At 41.5% G+C, this 23,320-nt stretch overlaps 1 protein-coding gene across 2 annotated transcripts in view; it reads left to right on the top strand.

Annotated features, from left to right (window-relative positions):
* The window catches only part of WWC2 (WW and C2 domain containing 2), a 213,537-nt gene that overhangs the window by 151,135 nt on the left and 39,082 nt on the right, over window positions 1–23,320 (top strand). For both annotated transcript variants that reach the window (XM_073643338.1, XM_073643348.1), the window contains exons 11-14: window positions 2,750–3,339; window positions 20,162–20,285; window positions 20,966–21,037; window positions 22,611–22,694. In XM_073643338.1, coding sequence (XP_073499439.1) covers window positions 2,750–3,339; window positions 20,162–20,285; window positions 20,966–21,037; window positions 22,611–22,694 — 870 coding nt within the window. The remainder of the gene's footprint in view (window positions 1–2,749; window positions 3,340–20,161; window positions 20,286–20,965; window positions 21,038–22,610; window positions 22,695–23,320) is intronic.

The following is a 23,320-nucleotide window of genomic DNA, read 5'->3' as shown; positions in this document are numbered from 1 at the left end:
CCTGGGATGCATGGCACACCCTTCTCCCCCAATCCTGGTATGCGTGGCCCCCTCACCCCCCAATCCTGGTATGCGTGGCACCCCTCATCCCTTTTACGCTGTACACATACAAAAAGATAAATACTTTTACTCCCCTTTCTTCCCTGTGCTCCAGCTTTGTGGTGTCCTGTTCTGCCGGGGGAGGAGTGCGGCGCCGGAGTACGCTCATGCCCATACTGCACTGTCCGGCGCCATTTTGCTGAAGATACACTGCAAGTATGTCTTCAGCAAAATGGCGCCGGAGATCGCTATGTGCATGCGCCGATTCTGACGCCTTCACTCCTGCCCTGGTCTCCGGCTAAGAGAGGCGCCGCGGCAACGCTCCTCCCGGTCAGGTAAGTATGTAAGTATGGCGCCAGAGATTGTGGTATGCATTCAGTGTCTACGCATACCGTGATCTCCGGCCCCATACACACTCCTCTTACCTGTAACGGCTCCATTCGTTCTGTCTGGAGCCAGACTGTGCAGGCGTGTCGCGCTTGCGCAGTCTAAAAAAGGCTTCAGACAGAGACAGCATCTCCAGTTATATTATAGATTGTAGGAGTAACTAGTGTTAACAGTGATAATAGCCATCATTCTTATCATTGAGGACCGTAGACAGTCTTTTTCCAAGGAAACTTGTACAGCAAATGAAAGACACCTATGGTCGCTTCCCTTCGAATTCAGAAGATGTCTAGCAGTGCCACCATCTCAGAACTGCCAGAAACCAGTTGGACCCAGATACTCCCATCTATTGTTAGGAGAAGTCTGGCCAATAGTGGTCTTCGCGAAAGAACTGTGGCCAAAAACCATAACTTTGACATAGAAACAGGGCGACATAACTCAAATAACAACTGGAACTTGGGTGCAGAAAAATATTGGTAGGTGCTCTGGACTGATGAGTCTAGTTTTGAGATTATTGCCTGTTTCAAAAGGCAGTTTGTTCTCTGATTATCTGGAACGCAGCATAAGGACACGTTCAGTATTTGATCAGTATTTTACATCAGTATTTAAGCCAAAACCAAGAGTGGGTGAAAAATACAGAAGTTGTGCACATGTTTCAATTATGCTTTTTCTCTGATTGTTCCACTCCTGATTTTGGCTTACAGATACTGATGTAAAATACTGAATGTGTGAATGTGGTCTAAGCCCGAGGTCACATGGCCGTCTATTATCTCATGTGAGAGAATCTGATCGATTATGCTAATGACACTTGGATCAAACCCAGTTAGTGTTTGAGTGTCATCTGACTGTGTTGCAAGTCTCTCGCATGATAGAATCGCAGCACCGGTGCGGAGAGAATGGAGAACTTAATTTCTCCATTGTCTCTGTCCGCAGATTTCGGACTGCACTGAGATGACATCCGGATGCTGTTGATGTTTCACACGCACCCATAGACTTCTCAGGTTAACTTGCAGCATGCTGTCATTGTTCTCTCATGCCAAATCAGCATGAGAAAATAATCGCAGATCTGTACTGCCCCATAGTATAACATTGGGCCGCGTGCTAACGGATATCACTCTGCTGTGTTATGCGCTCATGTGAGTGAACCCTAATAGTGAGTGTCTGCAGGCAATGTTGAAGCATGGTGGAAGTTCCTTGCAAATTTTGAGCTATTTCTCCAAATGGAGTTGGGGATTTGGTCATGATTAATGATGTTCTCAATGCCGAGAAAGACAGGCAGATACCTCTACATCATCTAATACCATCACGGAGGCATCTGATTGGCTCCAAATTTATTCTGTAGCAGGACCACGATCCCAAACATACAGCCAATGTCATTAAGACCTGTCATCCTGTCATCGGAGTAAAAGAGTCCTAGAAGTGATGATTTAGCCCCCACAGAGCCCTGATCTCAATATTGAGTCAGTGAGGGATTACATGAAGAGACAGAATAATTTTTGCAAGCCTACATCCACAGAAGATCTGTGGTTAGTTCTCCAAGATGTTTGGAACAACCTCCCTGCCTAGTTCCTTCAAGAGGTATGATCAAATTTACCTAGAAGAATTGACCGTTTACTGCTGTTTTGAAGGCATTGAGTGGTCACACAAAATATTGATTGTGATTTAGATTTAACTTATGTTCATTCACTGCATATTAATAATCAAGTATTAACAGTTCTATTTTGATAACCATTTTTACTTTGCAGCTTTTTTTTCCCTCGTGATTGTATTAGGTGAAATAGATGCTGGTTTTCAATACACACTTGACAACCGAATAGCTTACCGTATATTTACTATGGCTTTTTTACACAGCTTTTTTTTTTTTGTACACCTTTTGGGCCATGATCACACGATCCATTCCTGATGCATTTTTTTTTTTATTCTGCCAAGTTTCTCCAAACATACATTAAAATGGTCACATTTTTACTGTATTTCCACAAAATCAGAGTAAAAAAGTTCTGCATTAATGCATCTAGTAAATACTGCTTTAGAAAAGTGAACAACTAGACCAGACCAGAATTGTTCTACATTCAACCTGCTAACAACATTCATTCATCTAACCAAAGACTAGACTTTAGACTTTTGGCATTTCATTTGTTACTAGGTTTTGTCCTTTTATATTGCCACCACAACAGTGGTATGCTGAACAAGGCTGCTGTCCTTTTGGCCTCTACAGTTTACATGGTATTTCTTAGGAAGATAACCTTAGAATTGCTTTGGTTTTATTTGTTTGTATAATCCGTAATTGCGGTCTAATTAAAACTTTATCGTTCTCTTCAATACACAGCTTGTCTGCCAGCACGTTGTCTGTTTCATCGGGTAGCAGCCTTGGCTCCTTAGCATCCAGTCGTGGGTCCTTGAACACTTCTAGTCTAGGTTCCCTCAATTCATTGAGCTCTACGGACCTGTATTACAATCAAGGTGACAGTCCATCAGACCTGGACTATCAATACAAGCTGGACTTCTTACTCCAAGAGAAAAGTGGTTACATTCCAGCTGGACCTATCACTACCATTCATGAAAATGAGGTAGTGCATTCCCACGGCAGGCCAGACTATACCAGCCTGCCCACTGCACAAGAGGACCCACAAGAAACCAAGCCTCCAAAGTCTGTGACATCGCTCTCATCCCTATCCTCCCTTTCATCCTTGTCCCCGCCAGGCTCTCCTCCAGTGTTGGAAGGAGCTTTCTCTTTGACTACTCAGGACACAATTGGTACTGATTTTGAAAGTTATGACTTTCCTGGAATATTCTCAGAAATGAGCCTCAGTGAAAATCAACATTTATTGGACTCTTGTGTAGAGCAATCCCAATCCTTCTCTGAGGAAAAAGGCACAAAGCAAGAGATGACTACAGTATTGCCAGAAGAATGCACAGGTAAGGACCAACGCTTCTGGTTTTCATGCACCTGTCCCAATGACCTGCAGACAAAAGCATCTGGTCTGTCTGTGGCATACAACCTCGCCTTGATGTTAGTACAGTAAATCAGGAAATGTTGATGTTCGCTAACCCTCACTCAGTTATTTGTTATACTTTGACATTAGCTGTTTGTAACTTTGCATATGTAGCTTTTGACCCCTTAACGACTAATGACTGACAGCACGTAATGAACAGGTGTTAGTTCCCGCATCATGACATGTTATACCCGTCATTTCTTTAAGCTGTCACCGTGTGAAAACACAATTATGGTAATAGAATTGCAGGGTTATTGTCAGCGTGTTTCAGAGTCCACTGACTCTGAAATGCATTGACAATAAACCTACAATTCTATTACCATAACCATGTTGTATTCCGGAGAACTCAGAAATACTTCCTATCCTGCTGTTTAAATCTATTGTTTTTTTGGAAGCTGGTGCATCTGGTATTCAGGCTCTATAAGTATTGTGTCTGACACAACCACGCAAAGTGAGCGGTTCTACTTATAAATACCAACCCTTTAAACGTGGATAAGACTCTATTGCGCTCTTGTATATCTTTACCGTATGAAAACATGAAGTGATGGCTCCGTGCCAACAGCAATCACTGACAGCTGACCGGCATGACCAGAGACGTGGGGACGCATTTCAGTGGTCCCCGCTGTGATTGCTGCAATCGGACAATCTATTTGACCGATCACAGCATGTGATCGCCGGGAAGTGCTGAAATATCATCACTTCCCAGCACAATCACCACTGGGAGCTTGGCTCCACTGACAGCAGAGCTCTGGGGTAACAGCCAGGGCCAGTGCCCGCACCACCCCTTACTGATTAACCCTCCAGATGCCGCAATCGATGACAATTGCAGGTTTGGAAGGTTGAGCGGGAAGGGGCTGGTGGTTGTCATGGCACCCTGAGGTCAAACAATGACCTCCTGGTGTGCCAGGTACAGTGGCCTGTTAGACCCAGCAACAAGCAGGGTGTAACTGGCGATTTGCCTATGTGATATCATAGGTCTCATGCATTGCAGTGCTGGTGCATTGCAATGCATGAGACCAGTGATCAGACTAATAAAAGTTAATGTTCCATAGAAGGACTAACTTAAAAAATAAATAAGTTAAGACTGAAAAAATTATTTAAAAAAAACAAACACAACCCCCTCCCCCACAAAATAAAAAAACAAAAATATTACACCAATAAATACACATATTTATGGAAAAACAAAAATAAACAAAAAAAGTGCACACATTTGGTATTGCCGCGTCCAGGACTACCCGATCTATGAAACTGTCATACTAGTTAACCTCTACAGTGAATACTGTTAAAAAAAAATAAATTAAATAAATTGTGGAAAAAAAGACTATGGCTTTTCATCATACTGCTGGAAAAGAAAGTTGAATAAAATGTGATAAAAAAGACTAATACAAATAAAAATATCTGAAAACATCTTGTCCACCTTACAGCTCCATCAGCAGAAAAATAAAAGTTATAGTTCTCAGAATAAAGCAATGCAAACATAATATTTTTTCTATGAAATAGTTTTCATTGTGTAGAAGTGACAAAACATTAAAAAATTATATAAATGTGGTCCCAAAAATCACAATAGAAAGCGATGAAAAAAATGTTATGTAACTGAAAATGTTACCAATAAAAATGTCAACTCGTCCCACAAAAAAACAAGCCCTAACATGACTGTCGGCAGAAATATGGAAAAATTATAGCTTTCGATGTATGGTGATGCAAAAATTTTGTTTTTGAAGGAAAAGAAATAAAAAGGTGTGTGTGTGTGTGTGTGTGTGTGGTGTGAGGGTGAAGGAGGGGGTTAGTGCATGCCAGCCAAACATAAAAATCTGGTATCGCTGTAATCACACCAACGCGAAGAATAAAGCCGTCTAATCACTTATACCACACGAGGAACGGTGTAAAAATAAAGTGAAATTTTCCTTCCATGTTGTTTAAATTCCTGTGATGCACCTTAAGGGTTAATGTACTTCTTGAATGTAGGTTTGTGCACCCTAAGGGGTGCAATTTTTACAATGGTGTCACTTTTGGGTATTTTCTGTCATATAGGCTCTTCAAAGTCACTTCAAATGTGATGTGGTCCCTAAAATAATAGCTTTTGTAAATTTTGTTGGAAAAATAAGAAATGATGATAATGTAAAGTAGACATGTGGTACCATACATACTCGAGTATAAGCCAACCCAAATATAAGCCGAGGCACCTAATTTTACCACAAAAAACTGGGAAAACTTATTGACTCAAGTATAAGCCTAGGGTGAGGAATTCAACAGCTACTAGTAAATTTTCCCATCCTGGTAAGCATTGCCCACTCATCCCCAATCCTTGTATGCATGGCCCCCACATCCCAATCCTTGTATGCATGGCCCTCTCATCATCATTCCTTGTATGCATGGCCCCCTCATCACCAATCCTGGTATGCATGGCCCCCTCATCACCAATCCTGGTATGCATGACCCCCCCCATCACTGCACACATGGAAAAATAAACACTTCTACTCATTTTCCTTCCCTCTGCTCCAGCGCTGTGTCCTGTTCTGCCAGCAGCTGATCTCAGCATCTGAGCAGTGCATGACTTCACTGCCATGTGCCCTCAGACGCTGAGGTGAGCTGCAGGGATATTCACTCCTCTCCACCCCGGGACTATGAGCGTGGAGAGGAGTGAATATTAATTTTCTTTAATAGCGCACACTATAGCCGAAGCTGCTGGCTTCCTGCTGCGGCTCAGCTATCCCGTGTGCCTGCTGCTAAACAGAAGCAATATTCACTCTTCTCCATGCTCATGGGAGTGGAGAGGAGTGAATATTCATACTCTCTAATAGCATGCACACAGGATCGCTGAGCCGCAGCAGGAAGCTGGCAGCTGCTACTGATACTGTGCACACTATTAAAGAAAATGAATATTCATTATCTTTAGCAGCGGTCACACGTGGTAGCTCCAGCAGCCGGCTACTTCCTGTGCGCTGCTCCTCCACCTCCACAACCCCCCCCTCCCACGTTCCACAGCTCTAATGTAAGTATATACTCGAGTATGAGCCGAGGGGGGCTTTTTCAGCCTAAAAAATGTGCTGAAAAAGTCGGCTTATACACACTTGTTGAAAATTGTTGGTACCCCTCGTTTAATGAAAGAAAAACCCACAATGGTCACACAAATAACTTGAATATAACAAAAGTAATAATAAACTAAAAATCTATGAAAATGAACAAATGAAAGTCAGTCATTGCTTTTTAACCCTGCTTCCATAGAATTAAAAAAAAAAAATTAAATTCATGAAATAGGCCTGGACAGAAATGATGGTACTCTTAACTTAATATTTTGTTGAACAACTTTTTGAGGCAATCACTGTAATCAAACGATTCCTGTAACTGTCAATGAGACTTCTGCACCTCTCGACAGGTATTTTGGCCCACTCCTCATGAGCAAACTGTTCCAGTTGTCTCGTGTTTTGAAGGTTGCCTTTTCCAGACTGCATGTTTCAGCTCTTTTCAAAGATAGGATTTAGGTCAGGGTTCATAGAAGGCCACTTCAGAATAGTCCAAGGTTTTCCTCTCGGCCATTCTTGGGTGTTTTTAGCTGTGTATTTTGGGTCATTATCCTGTTTCAAGAACCATGACCTGCGACTGAGACCAAGCTTTCTGACACTGGGCAGTACATTTCTCTCTAGAATCCCTTGATAGTCTTGAGATTTCATTGTACCCTGCACAGATTCAAGACACCCTGTGCCAGATGCAGCAAAGCAGCCGCAGAACATAACAGAGCCTCCTCCATGTTTCACAGTAGGGACAGTGTTCTTTTCTTGATATGCTTCATTTTTCCACCTGTGAGCTTAGAGCTGATGTGCCTTGCCAAAAACTTCCAATTTTGTCTCATCTGTGCATAAAACATTCTCCCAGAAGCTTTGTGGCTTGTCAACATGTAGTTTGGCAAATTCCAGTCTGGCTTTTTTATGATTTTTTTTCAACAATGTTGTTCTCCTTGGTCTTCTCCCATGAAGTCCACTTTGGATCAAACAACGACCAATGGTGCGATCTGACACTGATGTTCCTTGAGCTTGAAGTTCACCTTTAATCTCTTTAGAAGTTATCCTGAGTTCTTTTGTTACCATTCATATTATCCGTCTCTTTGATTTGTCATCAATTTTCCTTCTGCGGCCACGTCCAGGGATGTTGGCTACCTTTCCATGGATCTTAAATTTCTGAATAATATGTGCAGCTGTAATCACAGGAACATCAAGCTGCTTGAAGATGGTCTTCTAACCTTTACCTTTAACATGCTTGTCTATAAACTTCTTTCTAGTCTCCTGAGACGACTCTTTCCTTTGCTTCCTCTGGTCCATGTTGAGTGTGGTACACACCATGTCACCAAACAGCACAGTGAGTATCTGTAGCCCTATATACATGCCCACTGACTGATTACAAGATTGTAGACACCTGTAATGCTAATTAGTGGACACAACTTGATTTAACATGTCCCTTTTGTCACATTATTTTCAGGGGTAACATCATTTCTGTCCAGGCCTATTTAATAAGTTTAATTTTTTTTTTTAATTCTGTGGAAGGAGGGTTGAAAAGTAATGTCTGACTTTCAATTGTTCATTTTCATAGATTTTTAATTTATTATTACTTTTGTCAATTTCAATTTATTTCTGTGACCATTGTGGGTTTTTCTTTCATTAAACTAGGGGTACCAACAATTTTGACCACGTGTGTACACGAGTATATAAAGTAAATGTTATTTATATACTATCTTGTGTGGTATAATTATCTGATTTATAAATTTTCATAAACGCAAGTCATATTGACCAAAATTTATCACCATGAAGTGCAACATGTTACGAAAAAACATTCTCAGAATCACTGGGATATGTTGAAGCTTTCCAGAGCTATTATCACATAGTGATGCATGTCAGATTTAAAAAATGAGGCTCAGTCCTTAAGGAGTTAAATGGAATCTGTCTAAGCTGTCTATATGCGCATATACTAGGTCATAGAAAGCTGAATAAAATGTTAATATATCTTTTATGTAAATGAGCTGTTAACATCTATGGACAGGACATGTAATGGCTGGCAGTCTGCTCTCCTGAGCTTCATGTCTCACACTGGTAATGTCCCCTTTCAGTTTAAAATTAGCTCTGCAGACAGATTCTCATGGAGATCAGTGTCCGGCCCATAGATCTTAACATCTCATTTACATATTAAGAAAAACTTAGATTTCTCTGGAACAGAGATGTCAAACTGAAATACACAGAGGGACAAAACTAAAAACTTGGACAAAGTTGCTGGCTAACCTTTATTAAAAATTGTCTACAATAGCGGAAGCTTTTCCTTATCATTCTTTATAGAAAAATGGGCCCCCCTATAGTCTTCCATACAGAATAGTGGGCCCCACACAGTCCTCCATACAGAATAGTAGGCCCGACATAGTCCTCCATGCAGTACAGTTGAAAATGCAATGCCAGGGGGGGAAGGTGGGCTGTGCCAGCGTTGCGGGCCAAATTTGGCCCATGGGCCAGAGTTTGACGTGTGCTCTGTAATGAAATATCAGACTGATTGATATCAAGGTATCATTTTATTTAGCTTTCTATGACCTGCATACCTATATAGACAGCTTACTTGGCTGATCATACTGACATTCCCTTTAAGTTGCTCAAGAAAGACATATTGGAGCTAGAGAGGGTACAAAGGAGGGCGACTAAGGTAATAAAGGGAATGGAGGGACTAGAATACCCAGAGAGATTGTCAAAATTAGGCCTATTTACGTTGGAAAAGAGAAGGCTTAGGGGAGACCTCATAAACATGTATAAATACATCAGGGGGCAGTACAGAGATCTCTCCCATGACCTGTTTATACCAAGGATGGTGACAAAGACAAGGGGGCACACTATGCGTCTGGAGGAAAGGAGGTTCCTGCACCAGCATAGAAGGGGTATTCTTTACGGTCAGAGCCGTGAGACTCTGGAACTCTCTGGGAGAGGAAGTGGTGATGTCTAGCTCACTTAATGAGTTCAAGAGAGGCCTGGACGCCTTTCTTGAGAACAATAAAATTACATCTTATGCTTAGTGATAGTTAATTAATCCAGGGATTTAATCTGACTGCCAGATTGGTGTCGGGAAGTGAATTTTTCCTCAGTGATGTAAATTGGCCTATACCTCATGGTTTTTTTTTGCCTTCCCCTGGATCAACGCTGCGGAATAGCTGCAGTGCACAAGAAATAGGCTGAACTGGATGGACGCTTGTCTTTTTTCGGCCTTATAAATTATGTAACTATGTAAGTTTTGGCAAGTGCACACAAACCCTGGCCAGCTCTTTGCCACTGTATATACACTACTTAAAGAATGTAATTTAGTGCTGTGTCCCGGTCTCTATCTATCTTTGGCAGCAGCACCTGGTGGCACGTCATCTTAATGTAAGTGCCAGTGCTGGATCTGCTGAAGACTGGGCAGATACAGAATTATCCGTGTTCACAGTGCTTCCTAAGCCTCTGAATATTAGCAGAGCATTGTTTGTGTGTTGTCGATGTGGACATGGGGTAACTAAAGCATTTCCTTACACCTTTTATCAGAAATGCATGTAAGCAGCTGGAAATAGCGGTAATATCTTGAAGGGAAGAGAGAAGTTATGTTAACTACAGTGCTTTATATTGGTAGTACTGGCCACCTGAAACCAACTGTGCTGCACAGAGTAGGGGAAGATAATTATGATGAAAGTGAAAAATACCAAAGTCTGAACTACGGTGACATGATCTACTGAGCTTTCAGACAAAGGGACGTTCCTGAAGTTTTGTAAACCTGTAAAACCATTTTAATCTTCCCACGGTTTATTCTTTGGTAAGCGCACAACAGTTTATCTGTAATTATGTTAGTAATTGGCTTGTTTGTCAGACCCAAGCTGTGATTTCTGACTAGATGTGCATTGAGCATTTGTTGGTTTTCTACCCAACTGCACAACCCTTTCTCAAGCCTCAGGTTTTCCCCTGGTAAAAACATAACACTTAGGCTATGTTCACACACTGCGTTTTTGCTGCATGTTTTTAATGCAAATTTTATGCTGGGTTTTACAGTACCAGCAAGAGCTATGAGATTTCAGAAATCTCATGCACAGTTTTTTTTTTCCCTGACTGAATTGGAATACTAAGAGTAGGTATTGGTAGGGGGCGCTGTTCGACCTACAGCCTTGACCTGCAGCTGATACAGGCAGTGAACCGGAAGGACTGCAAGGGTTAAAATGTACACAGGGGTGGAGTATCTGCGCTGGTCTAGGCTAAGGTACTAAAAGAACATATCTATAAACAACTGGATGAACCAGAATTTCATTTATTTTTATTAGATAGTATTAGCAAACTTAATACAGGTACTTTTAAAATTCCATGGGGATGGCTGATCGATTAGAAACTTGAAGCTTAGGCTGTGTGCCCACGTAGCATTTTTCAAGCGTATATGCTGCGGAATTTCCGCAGCGTAAACGCTTGAAAAACGCATGTATATCCGCACCCCATGGTCCCCAATGGGATTCCGCAAGTTCTATGCACATGCTGCGGTTTTTTCCGCAGCGTTTATGCCGCGTTCAAAAATCCGCAGCATGTCATTTAATTTTGCGTTTCCGCAAGCGGAATTGCCTTCGTCCAATGCATAAAAAACGCAAGGCAATTCCGCATGTGGAAAACGCGCGAAAAATGCGCGATAAACGCGTGCGGAATTCCGCATGCGTTTTTCCGGGAGAGGACTTGCATTTATGCAGCAGAAATTTTCTGCTTCATAAATGCAACGTGGGCACATAGCCTTAGAGGTACAGTAAGTGAGAGTCTTGCTTGGATCGTGCTTCAAGGAGTCAGTAAGTGGAAAATTGGAGGTAGGTGTGGAGGACCTAAAGGAGAAAGGAGGAAGGAAATTACTAACAGGTCCTGTTCCTAAGGGTTTGTATATCGGCACTGAGCAGTGTCAGAGGATTATTACCTGATAAGAGGTGTAGGCGTATTATGATGGATGTTTAGGGTCCGTGAGGATGCAATAAGGAGGTCTGTGAAGACAAGTGAAGAATTAGGGGAGATTTCACTTGGAGTTGGGAATTAAGGAGTCTCTTGGGTCAGAGTATACCTGGTATAGTAGAAGGAAGGGAATACTGGTGTAGTTAATCCAGAAGGATGTGTGGCTGCCGGCTTTCCTGCGAGGCTAGGTGGAAAATAGGATGTTTAGAGGGGTTATAGATGGGAATAGAATAACAGGGTGTTAGAATAGATAAATTTACCCTGTGTTGGTGTGAGGACTTGTCCCACACGTAAGGCACTTTCTTGTTATGCTTAAAGTAGATGTTGCACTTGGTAAAGCTGTAGGAGGAGTAGGAGAGGATGTCTCCTTATTGCTCCGTAATTGCTGACAATAGTGCCAGGAGGAGTAGGAGAGGATTTCTCCTTTTAGCTCTGTAGTTGCTGATAGTAGTGCCAGGAGGAGTAGGAGAGAATATCTCCTTATAGCTCCGTAGCAGCTGACAGTATTGCCAGGAGGAGTAGGGGAGGATTTCTCCTTTTAGCTCTGTAGTTGCTGATAGTAGTGCCAGGAGGAGTAGGAGAGAATATCTCCTTATAGCTCCGTAGTAGCTGACAGTATTGCCAGGAGGAGTAGGGGAGGATTTCTCCTTATTTCTCCTTATTGCTCCGTTGTTGTTGACAGTAGTGCCAGGAGGAGTAGGAGAGGATTTCTCCTTATTGCTCCGTGGTTGCTGACAATAGTGTCAGGAAGAGTAGGGGAGAATTTCTCCTTATTGCTCTGTAGTTGCTGACGGTGGTGCTAGGTAGAGGTGGGGGCCACCGTCTTGTACCTGTGGCAGTATGAGGACTCTGCGGTGGTGTAGCTGGTGTTAGAGATCACACATTGGAGGCAGCAGTTGGCGGTGAAGACGCGTACCTTGGGTGGCTTCGTAGTCGGCGCTGTAATTCATGTCTATGGCTACTGACCTGTAGATGGGGGCTGTGGTGGTCGAATGTGGGGGTACACGCCGCACACTGAGTCCCGGCCGGAGGCTCCAGTGAGGCGGGCGCCCTGAGGTAGCGGTACCTTCTTCCTACTCGCGAGGACATGCAGGATATCCGGTCACGTGGTGTACGCTTCGTCAGCTCTCGTGGTGTCTCGCGTTGGTTCGGGTACGGGTGGCACTGAGGGCGTTTCGGATTTGCACGGAATCCTTCATCATCCTTATTGCATCCTCACGGACCCTAAACATCCATCATGATACGCCTACACCTCTTATCAGGTAATAATCCTCTGACACTGCTCAGTGCCGATATACAAACCCTTAGGAACAGGACCTGTTAGTAATTTCCTTCCTCCTTTCTCCTTTAGGTCCTCCACACCTACCTCCAATTTTCCACTTACTGACTCCTTGAAGCACGATCCAAGCAAGACTCTCACTTACTGTACCTCTAAGCTTCAAGTTTCTAATCGATCAGCCATCCCCATGGAATTTTAAAAGTACCTGTATTAAGTTTGCTAATACTATCTAATAAAAATAAATGAAATTCTGGTTCATCCAGTTGTTTATAGATATTTTCTTTTAGTACCTTAGCCTAGACCAGCGCAGATACTCCACCCCTGTGTGAATTGGAATACTGCTGCTTTTTTGAAAACTGCAGTATGTCACTTCTTTCAGCGTTTTTGCATCGTTTTTTCACCCATAAAAAGCAATGAGTAAGTGCAAAATCGCAGCAAAACACGAAGGTATCATGTTTTGCTGTGTTTTTAGTGAAAGAAGGCCGGTACAGCAGTATGTGAAACACATTTATTTTTGTGATTTTTCCCAAGTTTAAACGGTAATGTCTTGGTCTCCTCCACTGAGAATGGCAGTTAGGATTACTTTAATTAAATTAGTGATATATGTAAAGTAAACATTGGCTGACCAAGGTGTGAAATTGAACAATACCTGAGCAACTCAGGGGGCGAACCAAAGTGTGAAAGTAAACAGTGTCCTACAAAGTCACTGCTCTGCCAGTGTCTTAGGTAAACTATTCCTGACAAATTCAACTTCCCCCACTGTTATATTTGTAATTTATGTATTTTTTTGTGAACTTTTTTGTTCAGAATAGTCACTATTTTTTCAGACAAAAATCTTTTTCCTCTAAATAATTTGATCAAATTACCCTTTTTTTCAAAAATAGTTTTCTGGTTTCACATACAGTATGTCTTTCATTGGTGACTGAACACCTTGCATTGTTCCTGCTTCTGTGGTGGAAGCAAGGCTGAACTTTGGAATCCTGAAAAACGCAGCCAAACCTGCTTTTTCTAAGCAGCTTTTTTTTACTGCCAAGAGAGCAGGTTTTGCCTGCAGAAAAAAAACGCAGCAAAAATGCAACGTGTGCACATAGCCTAATGCTCACTTGCAATGCCACTGTCAAATATAGTACTATAAATTACTCCACATATATGTCACGTTAACTTCCGACAGACAAAAGTATATACATAATCTTGAGTTGTACCATGCCTTCCTTGGCATTCATTGAAAAGCCTCACTTGGCCAAATCGGCATTGGCCAGGTGTAGTTTAGGGTGTCCCATCTGTGCCCTGACACAAGATTTCAGTGGATAGAAGGCTCATAATGTCAGATTTGAAAGTGGCCCTTTATTTTCATCAGCTGCTACTAGAGGTGTCTGGCAGCTTTTCTTCTTCCCTGGAGCCCAGCATGCATATCTATAGGGGATGCGGGAAAAATAGCAGTCTGCCAAACAAATAATATGGCTGACAGCTATAGGATGTGTACAGGCATACTTAACACATGGCATTGCCGTTTTGTGTTCTCATCATTTCTAGTGGCATATTGTACTATTATTATTTTACATAATCCGCCCTTTGTTGTGACATTCATTAGTTCTCTTGCATTGTATAAAATATTTGGAATATTCCTAATGCCAAATTGTAGTTGAGCCATTGAGTCTCCTATTTTATTCGCCCACTTTTTATGTCTTTTAGAAAAGGCTTTGTGGGCGACTCCATAGCTCCTACCTTTGAGTACATGGAAATGCAGCATGTCTGGGCTGTTTAAGATCTCGTAGGTCTGTCATTTAGATTTGCCCATCTAATGATCTAATTAGAGTGGAAATATCCGAGGTATGTGGTGTTATGCAAATACAAACAAGGGAAGACTGGGAAACTGAGGTTGTTAGCAATTCTCGCCTGCTAAGCTGCAGTTTTGAAAACCTGTATCATTTTGAGACGGGAAAAAAAAATTGCAGCTTGATTTCTCATTGAAGGGGCCCCCTACTGCACGGAAACTGTGTGAATTTAATACTTCAGCTTATTTGGGATAATTTGTGTCTTCACAACCCCCCCCCCCCCTCTCCCCCCACAAAAAGCAGGTCCTTTACTAGAAATTGTATTCTGTATTGCTCTGCCATCTAGTGGTCAGCACAAAGTGATGGAGCTTTCCAGTTCACAGGCAGAATGTCCGAGCAGCATATAAACCTTAGAAGACAGATATCGGACTTTATATGGTTTTATATACCGGTGTGGCCAAAAGCTTTGAGACTGACGCAAATTTTGGTTTTCACACAGTTTACTGCTTTGGTGTTTTTTTAGATCTTTTAGTTGGATGTAACTCTGGTTACTGCAGTACAATTATAAGCATTTTATAGGTTTTTACACTTTTATAGACAAATTTATTAAGTTTATGTAAAGATTCAAGATTTACAGCATTGACCATTAATTTTCATGACTCCCTGGCTGCTGGATTTCTGCTCCAGGGCAAATCCTGACTGATGACCACCCATTCTTACCTAATTAGCGCTTGGAGGTTGTCAGAATTTCTGTGCTTTTGTTTGTTCACCTGAATTTTGAGGACTGACCACAGGTTCTCAATGGGACTGAGATCTGGGGAGTTTCCTGGCCATAGATTGAAAATTTCAACATTTTGTTCACTGAGCCACTTGGATACCACTTTTGCCTTGTGACATTGTCTCCATCATGTTGGAAAAAGCATTGTAAATCAACAAATTGCTCCTGGATCATTAGGAGAAGTTGTTCTTGGAGAATGATTAGATCCCATTCTTTATTCCTGTCTGTGTTCTCAGGCAAAATCGTCAGTGCACTCTCTCTTGGATGAAAAGCAACCACAAACATGAATGGTCTCAGGATGCTTTACTATTGGAATGACACAAGACTTATGGTAATGCTCACCTTTTCTTCTCCAGACAATCATTCTTCCAGATGCTCCAAACAGTCTAAAGAGGACTTTAACAGCAAAAATAACTTTACCCCAGTCCTCTTAAGTCCAGTCCCTGTACGTCCTGCAGATGGTCAGCCAGTCCTTCATTTTTTTTTTCTTGGAGTAAAGCTGCTTCTTTGCTGGCTTTTTTTTTTTTTTTTTACACCAGGCCCGCTTCTAAAAGCATTCACCTCACTGTGTGCAGATGCCTGAAACCTGCCTGCTACCGTTCCTGAGCAAGCTCTGCACTCGTGTTGTGTTACCGATCCTGTGTCTTGATTCTCTTTTGGAGACTGTCCTGACACTTGCGATTCATCTGACTTATTCTCCTTCACAATCTAGATTGCAACTTGTATAAATTGAAGCAGTAAACTTTGTGAAAACAAAAATCTGTCTTAAAACTTTTGGCTGCGACTGCATACGTTATAGAAGTCAGCATGGGCTTTTAATGTAGTTTCCCTATTGTTATATTCTGTTTAGGCAAGTCTAAATATGCAGAGCTTTGGATCGGTGTTACGATAAGGGAATATAAAAATGCATCTCTTATCAGGATTTTGGGGTTGCTTTAATATTTTCCAAAACAAAAACTAGCTTACTGTAATTGGGTTTTGGAATATTTTCCCATACATTTTTGGAGACCTGTCTGTTCATAGACTGATCATTTTTGATTCAAGCGTCTTACTCTAGATTTAGTATTGTTCTTTTCAAGGGGCCTGACGTTTGCCTCGAGTAGGAGGATATAAAGATCCTGTCTCAAATCTCTTTCTAGTAAGCTGTGTAACTGGCGGCATCACGGGCTTGGTATTATTATATCATTTTGAGCTTACAGGGTATTTTTGCCGTGATCAGCTGCTTTAGGGAAATTGTAGTATGACATAGTGGCCAGTTAAATGAACAGTTGTGCATTAAATAGAATGATATGGCATAAGATAACACCACAGAAGAGGCACGCATAAGTTTAATATGTTTGGGACAAGAGAAAGCAGAAGAAATGAATGAATAAAGGCTCGCCTTATTGAGTTGTGCTACAGTGGGCACAACTGAGCGCAGTGAAACAGAGCTGGATAAATCACTGCTTTTGTCCAGTTCCACATTCAGGTTTGCTGGGTTCTACTGGGACGCTAGTGGTGATTCTCAGGGGTAGCGTCTTAAAATTTGATACCATGGAAAAGGACCACTATGGAAGGCGCAGATACCAGCAAATGATAACCAGACATTCCTGTTATTGGTGAAGTCTCCAAATACTGGTATCTGTGCCTTCCATATTGTTCCTTTATGTGGTATCAAATTATATGGTGCTACTACTGGGAAGTGCCATGAAATCCAATAGCACCTCACATCTGCCAGAGTTAGAGGAACCAGGGTACTTCTGCTTCCATATCCAATAAGTTATTTTTTTTTATAGTATAGAGCAGGGGTCCCCAACCTGCGAGAGCCACATGTGGTTCGCGGCTGTCTGCCAGCTTGGTGCATTAGCACCAGGTGTAGCAAACAGCTATTAAGAGTAGATCTCCAGATAGTGACTTGTGTGTAGCCTTGCACAGAAGAGCAGATCTGAATTGGGGTAAGATGGGAAATCCTGGAGCTTGGCATAATGCCTTGGTGGAAATACTTGGCATACTGCATTCAGTGGTAAAGTTTTGGCTGTCATTTTACCGGTAATGGGGGCCCTGAGTGTCGCTACTGTGAGTGGGGCAGGAGCTGGATGTGGCTCGCGACCCCCTTTCATAGCTGAAGGTCAGAAAGTTTGAGGACCTCTGGTATAGAGCGTATACTGGCATGCATGGTTCCAGAAGTTGTAAACCCATTGGGCTCCCATAGTTATAGCTGTGACGGGACTGCATTATTATTTATGTACAGAGTGTGAACCTGTTAGAATCTGTTTCTTTGGGACCATCCGCCATTTTGTTGTGGTTTTCTGGCTGTTGGTCTTTTTCCCCCTGGTGTTGGTTTTGACTAAGGTCAGGTGATTGTATCACCCTTTATTATCCAGCACCTGCCTCCTAGTCCTTGCCGGACAACAGTGTTAATCTGCGAGAGTTCTGGCTAGGAGGTTTGGTAGTAGTACTTTCTGTGTTTAGTTTTGTGCAGTTCTTGGATCCTCTAGTTCTGCCTGCTGAGATTCCTGTATTCCCTTTTTCGTTTCTGCAGCTTCCTCTAGTTTCCTGCTAGGAGGTCACCTGTTTGTTTTTTCCCAGTCCTTAGTTCTTTCAGGGTGTCCTTTCCCTCTTCCTTTTAGGTTTTCTTTTGAGTTTAGTCTAGGAAACGTCGGTGGGTCTATTTGCTAGGAATAGGTTGCCCACTCCACCGTAGTGCTTCAGTCTAGTCCTAGTGCAGGGACAGCTTTTCCCTCTTCTGCTCTAGTGTTGAGTTGCAGTTTCGTAACAGAACCATTACAAGGTGACCATACATGGATCCTCCTTTCCTGCCAGTGATGGAAGACAGGCTACCGTTGGTAAGATGTAAGTCATAGTGACCGTGAAGTCCTCCCAGAGTCGGGCTCTGTCATTGCCAGAGTTTCAGAACGGCTAAAGATATTCCTCTGGGTAATCAATAAATCATGTCACCACCTTCAGCCCATCACACAGGGACATATAAAAAGCTGCTTTATCATTGAAAGGGAGAAAAATCAGCATTCTCCTGTTATACCTTAAAAAGGACATTCAGCAATCAAATCGGCAATCTAAAGGCAGGGAACTTTAAACATCTTAACAAGATGTAAGGGTTGCGCTCAGAAGGGAGCACAGTGCATTTCTCGCTTGTGGATGAAAGCCCCTCTTGGAATGTCAGAATTGCGTCTTTAAATAAAGACTTTTGGCACACTGCGGGGGGCCAGCCTGTGAATGTGGGTTACAGATGAAAAGAAACGAGGTGCAGCACATGGTGGAATACAGTTATTGGGAAAATAAAGGCTTCTTTTGACGAGTGTAGATGTAACCAACGGGGAGGTTTTTTGAGTGTTTGTGTTTTTAAATAAAATGAGAATCCTTTTTAATGGTGTAAAAAGAATTTAAAAGGAAGTTGCTGAACTCCCAAAGCACTTAGAAAATAGTAATAGTAAAATATGTTCTGACACCATTAGTTTCCATATCTTCCACAAGGTTTTCTACATATGCCTCCATGACAATTTAGCTTGTCTTTCTTCATACAATAAAAAGTAAGAAAAAAACTAGAAATTTTAAATTGTGCAACAAACTGCAGTTTTCTGATGATTGTAGTCATGCACCCCTAGTATAGGTAGATCTTGAAACCCAAATACTTAACTTTTGCTCCAACTTGGAATGCCTCTAAAACTGTTGTCCTGAAACTTTTGCATGATTCAATTTTCACAACTGCCCCTCACCTCCCCCCATTTCTTGACAAACTTGCAGTCTTTGGTTTTCTATCAAGAATGTGATGTCCAACTCACTTAATGAGTTCAAGAGAGGCCTGGACGCCTTTCTTGAGAACAATAAAATTACATCTTATGCTTAGTGATAGTTAATTAATCCAGGGATTTAATCTGACTGCCAGATTGGTGTCGGGAAGTGAATTTTTCGTCAATGATGTAAATTGGCCTATACCGCATGGTATAGGAATAGCGGAATAGCTGCAGTGCACAAGAAATAGGCTGAACTGGATGGACGCTTGTCTTTTTTCGGCCTTATAAACTATGTAACTATGTAAGAATTGTGTGACAGTCTTGCAAGTAGCCCTGTAGGCCAGGCTTTGGTTGCTCATTTTTAAAGAAGTATTCCCATTGTTAGGATAAACCACCACTTCTTGATAGTTTGACCTCTGTGACCCACACCAATATTGAGAATGAAGGAGATGCAATGCACTGCTCAAATAGAGGGTAATATCCCTTTAATGCTACTCCAAGTTTCTCCCTGTCTGTGGTTAAAGGGGTGGTTTTACAGTGCTTAAATTGCTTTAATTAGACAGCATGAAAATAAGCAAGTTTGCAATTGACTTGCTTTTTCTACCTGCTGTCATTCTCCTGCAATGAGAGATTTTATCTTTTATAGTGTACAGCTGGTTTCCATGGAGCCCAGTCTCAAGAGCCTGGCAGAGAGTGCACAATAGTTACATTGCAGGAGAGGAGTTAACGTTTAACATCCGAGTCAGCTCCCCAGTCAGTTGATTTCTATACAGCAGTCAGCTGCTTAACTCTGTCTATTCTCATTCATCTTCTGAAGAGATGCAGCTATAGATCAACAGCCCCCCAGCTTTCATAGCAGTTCTCCTAATTGGTGTTCTCTGCTATTGCTTTCCAGAGCTGTGGGCTTGTTCCATGTTATCTCTGGATTGTACACTGCTATCACTGTATTACCAGAGCAAACCACTGATAGCTGAATGTGTTAAGGAGAACTGTAAAGCCCAGCACATGTTCTATTAGAAGTGACAGCTCTAGTGAATAGATCTGTAGTATTAGTAGGAGAGGCTGCCCTGCTACAAAAGGAAACTAAGAAGACTGCATGGCTCTGAGCTGCTCAAGAGACAACTTGAAGAACACCCTTTTAACTAAAATTCTTATTTACACAAGTTTAAGTTGGCTGATCTCCTAAGAACTTTATTTACTTGTATTTTTCCTCTACAGATGTTGACTTTACAAGAAAGTCTGCAGGTGACATCCAGGAAGGGAAGACGTCCTGTGTTTCTGCTGCAGTGTCTGACGAGTCTGTTGCGGGAGATAGTGGTGTATATGAAGCATGCATAAAACCGTAAGTGAATGCTTACTTCTGCATGCTCCATTCTGTGACAGATAATACTCAAAATGTTATCATTGTCACTAGGCTCAACTATTATGGAAACATGTTTGTTTAAAGAGTGACTGTCATTTTATTAACAGAATTTGTAATATCTCTCATTAAGAGAAATCTGTTTTTGTCTTCCTGAACTAATCTTTCATTGACAATATTCTCAATTTGCAAATAAAATCTATATTAAGTCAATACAGATTTTCCCAATACTGAGAGAGATAAGTTTGTGATCATAAAGTTCTGTGGAGAACTGTAACAGTTGTTGAGAACTCTCAATGTCTGCCTATAGCTTCCTCTCTCCATAGAGTTCTAAAAGCACCAACTGCCATCTCCTATCTCATGATCATTAGGGTAGGTTACAGCTAGAGGTCAATGCCTCCAAAAAACCCACCAAGCTAGAACCAATAGACTTGCATTTAGCTGATTAGCACTTGATAATGGATAGAAATTGACCCATTTAAATTGGCTATTATCACATCCCCTCATTATTCATAAAACCCTAGATTAGGGAAATTGATAGAGTGCTTATTGACAAGCTACCACTTGTCCATGTAGTTCATCAGTTTCTTTGATATTTGTACTTCATTGTGGATAGCTTGCCCTTTGGTTGGATTTTACGACATTCTCTTTTTGTTTCCTAGGCCTTGTGAAGATGCTGCGTTTATTGAAGATTATCCAGTGCCTGGGGTAGCAGAGGTGCAGTTAACTCTAAGGTGAAAAAAAAAATTTCTTATGATTTATTCTCAAATGAAGAATAAGTATTATATTTTACCAAATACTTCTGGAAACGTATAGACAGATCCATATTAAGTGCTTAATCAGTGTCTACCCCAGGGGTGCACAACAGTTTTTTTTGGTCTAAGGGCCACATTGTCATATACTGAAGAAATCCCAAGGCTGGCAATAAAAGTTATAACAATATATGCCATAAATATCTGATTGGTGCAGCTTCTACTTACAGTAATCCTACCTCCACAAATCAGCACTCCAGCGGTGCATTCACACACAGTTTAATGAGGATTTAGAAATGGATTCTATCCTGAAAATTCCCATAAAAAAGATCCTGTAGTGCATAAAGTGCTGTTTTCTTCATATTTTATTTTGAGCATTTAAATCAATAAGCTTATTTAAAAAAATATTTGAAGGGACATTTTAGATAGGTAGGTGTGTATGTGGATAGATTGAGAGGAAGATAGATATAGATATATACATACATACATACAAGTGTTTGTCACACTTAAATGTTTCAGATCACAAAACAAATGTAAATATTAGACAAAGAAAACACAAGGAAATAAAGACCTTTATTTAAAAACTGTGTCATATATTAGGCTGTGTGCTGTAGTGTCAATACAATCAGTATTTTATCAGCAGGAGATTAACACTATAGGACTACACCTCCTGCACCATATAGTCTGGCTAATCTGCATAACTACACCATGGATTATCAGCTTGCTGACAATGCACACCAGAAGCTGCCAGTCATGGGTGCGGGCCGGGTTATACACAGCCCAAAAGACTTAGCTCTGCTCCATCTACACCAGCCAAGACATGTATTTTATGAAAACTACACCAAGCAGCCCAGTAAATGATACATCGCTGGAATCAGGCTTTCTTGCCCTATGTTATGCTGTTTCCAGGTTATATAGCAAAATCCTGCTGACAGTTTCCCTTTAACCTTCCAGACAAACACTTTTGTGTCCATATTAGTTGGGGGCCACACAGAATGGTATTGTGAGTAGAGGTTAGAAGCTTGATAGTGACTTTCTTAACTAAAGCCGGCCATACACATTAGATGGCTGGCAGCGGAAAGATACTTCTGGCCGATAGTTCAGCCAACAGCAATCTTGTCCATCTCTCCCACACATAGGAACACTTTTTCGGCCGAGCGCTCCTGTGTTCTCTATGAGAAAGACCTATAGTTACTGGTGGCGTATTTCTGGGATAACAATGTGATAAGCAGTCCAAAATCAGACATATACAATCAACATCTCCCTTGATGAGCAGTTAGCCCGCACCCCTTTACACTTTCAGTTAATGTTGGTAGAACCTGTCAATGTCAGTGGTTTCGACTAACATTAGTCTCTGTATGGGGGTGGATTAGGAGTCCATTATGTTGCAAACCCAAAGATTGCTTCAGAGAGAGAAGGGCCTCCAGCACATATAACCACTAGTGTCAAAGGTGACTCTTCGGCTGCTTCTCTCCAACAGTTGGTGGGGGCCTTCTAGTTAGAGAAATGATTTTGTTGTCTGTACAGTTCAGGAGTTCTTTTCTTATTTCTCTAGATATGATCCAGGAAGTTCCAGCTTTGTGATAATTATTGGAGAGATGAGGAACCATCCTTCCCGAGTTCAGTACTGCTCCAGAGTGTAAGTATACAGATCCAGCCTGGTCTTCCCTTGCCTGGCAAACAGCACTGCAAAGAAATGATTCATTAAGGAGGATTACAATGGAAAGTTCATTTTTCTTCCGGAAGATCCCTTTAAATATTGGGTGTATGTAATAGAGGGAGACAAAATAATAAAACCAGTGTGGTCAAGAGGGTATTAACCAACCAGCACCAAAAAACGTATTAATGTAGTTTGTCATTCATGGCGCAGTTTGACTATAGAGGTGGCATCTGTTCGCTTTGACTACTTCAACAACCTTCAGAAACAGAGCAAGTGCGTTCTCTTCATGAGCAGAGTTGAAGGCAAAAAATCCTCTCAAGTACTAAGTGCTTTGTGTTGCGTTGGATATCTAAGTTCAAAGGGTAGAAAGCATATACAATGGAGACTGCTGTTATGGTTGATGTCTGATTTATCTCTTTCATCTTAGTATTGCCTTTCTTGATTGCAGCTACACATGCTTTTTTCTTGGGGATTAAAAGTCTTGTAAGCACTTTTAAGCATATAAAAGTAATAGGAACTGAAAACGACATTTTATATTTCTTAACCACATCTTTATTTACGTGGCTGGAGGAGTCTTGCTGTGATAACAGGACCTTTATGAAGCC

Source organism: Phyllobates terribilis, unplaced genomic scaffold (genome assembly GCF_046119375.1).
Source record: "Phyllobates terribilis strain yellow unplaced genomic scaffold, ASM4611937v1 Scaffold_1__5_contigs__length_1240528914, whole genome shotgun sequence".
Taxonomy (NCBI): domain Eukaryota; kingdom Metazoa; phylum Chordata; class Amphibia; order Anura; family Dendrobatidae; genus Phyllobates; species Phyllobates terribilis.
Note: the sequence above shows the minus strand (reverse complement) of the source record. Positions and strands in the feature narration are given on the sequence as shown.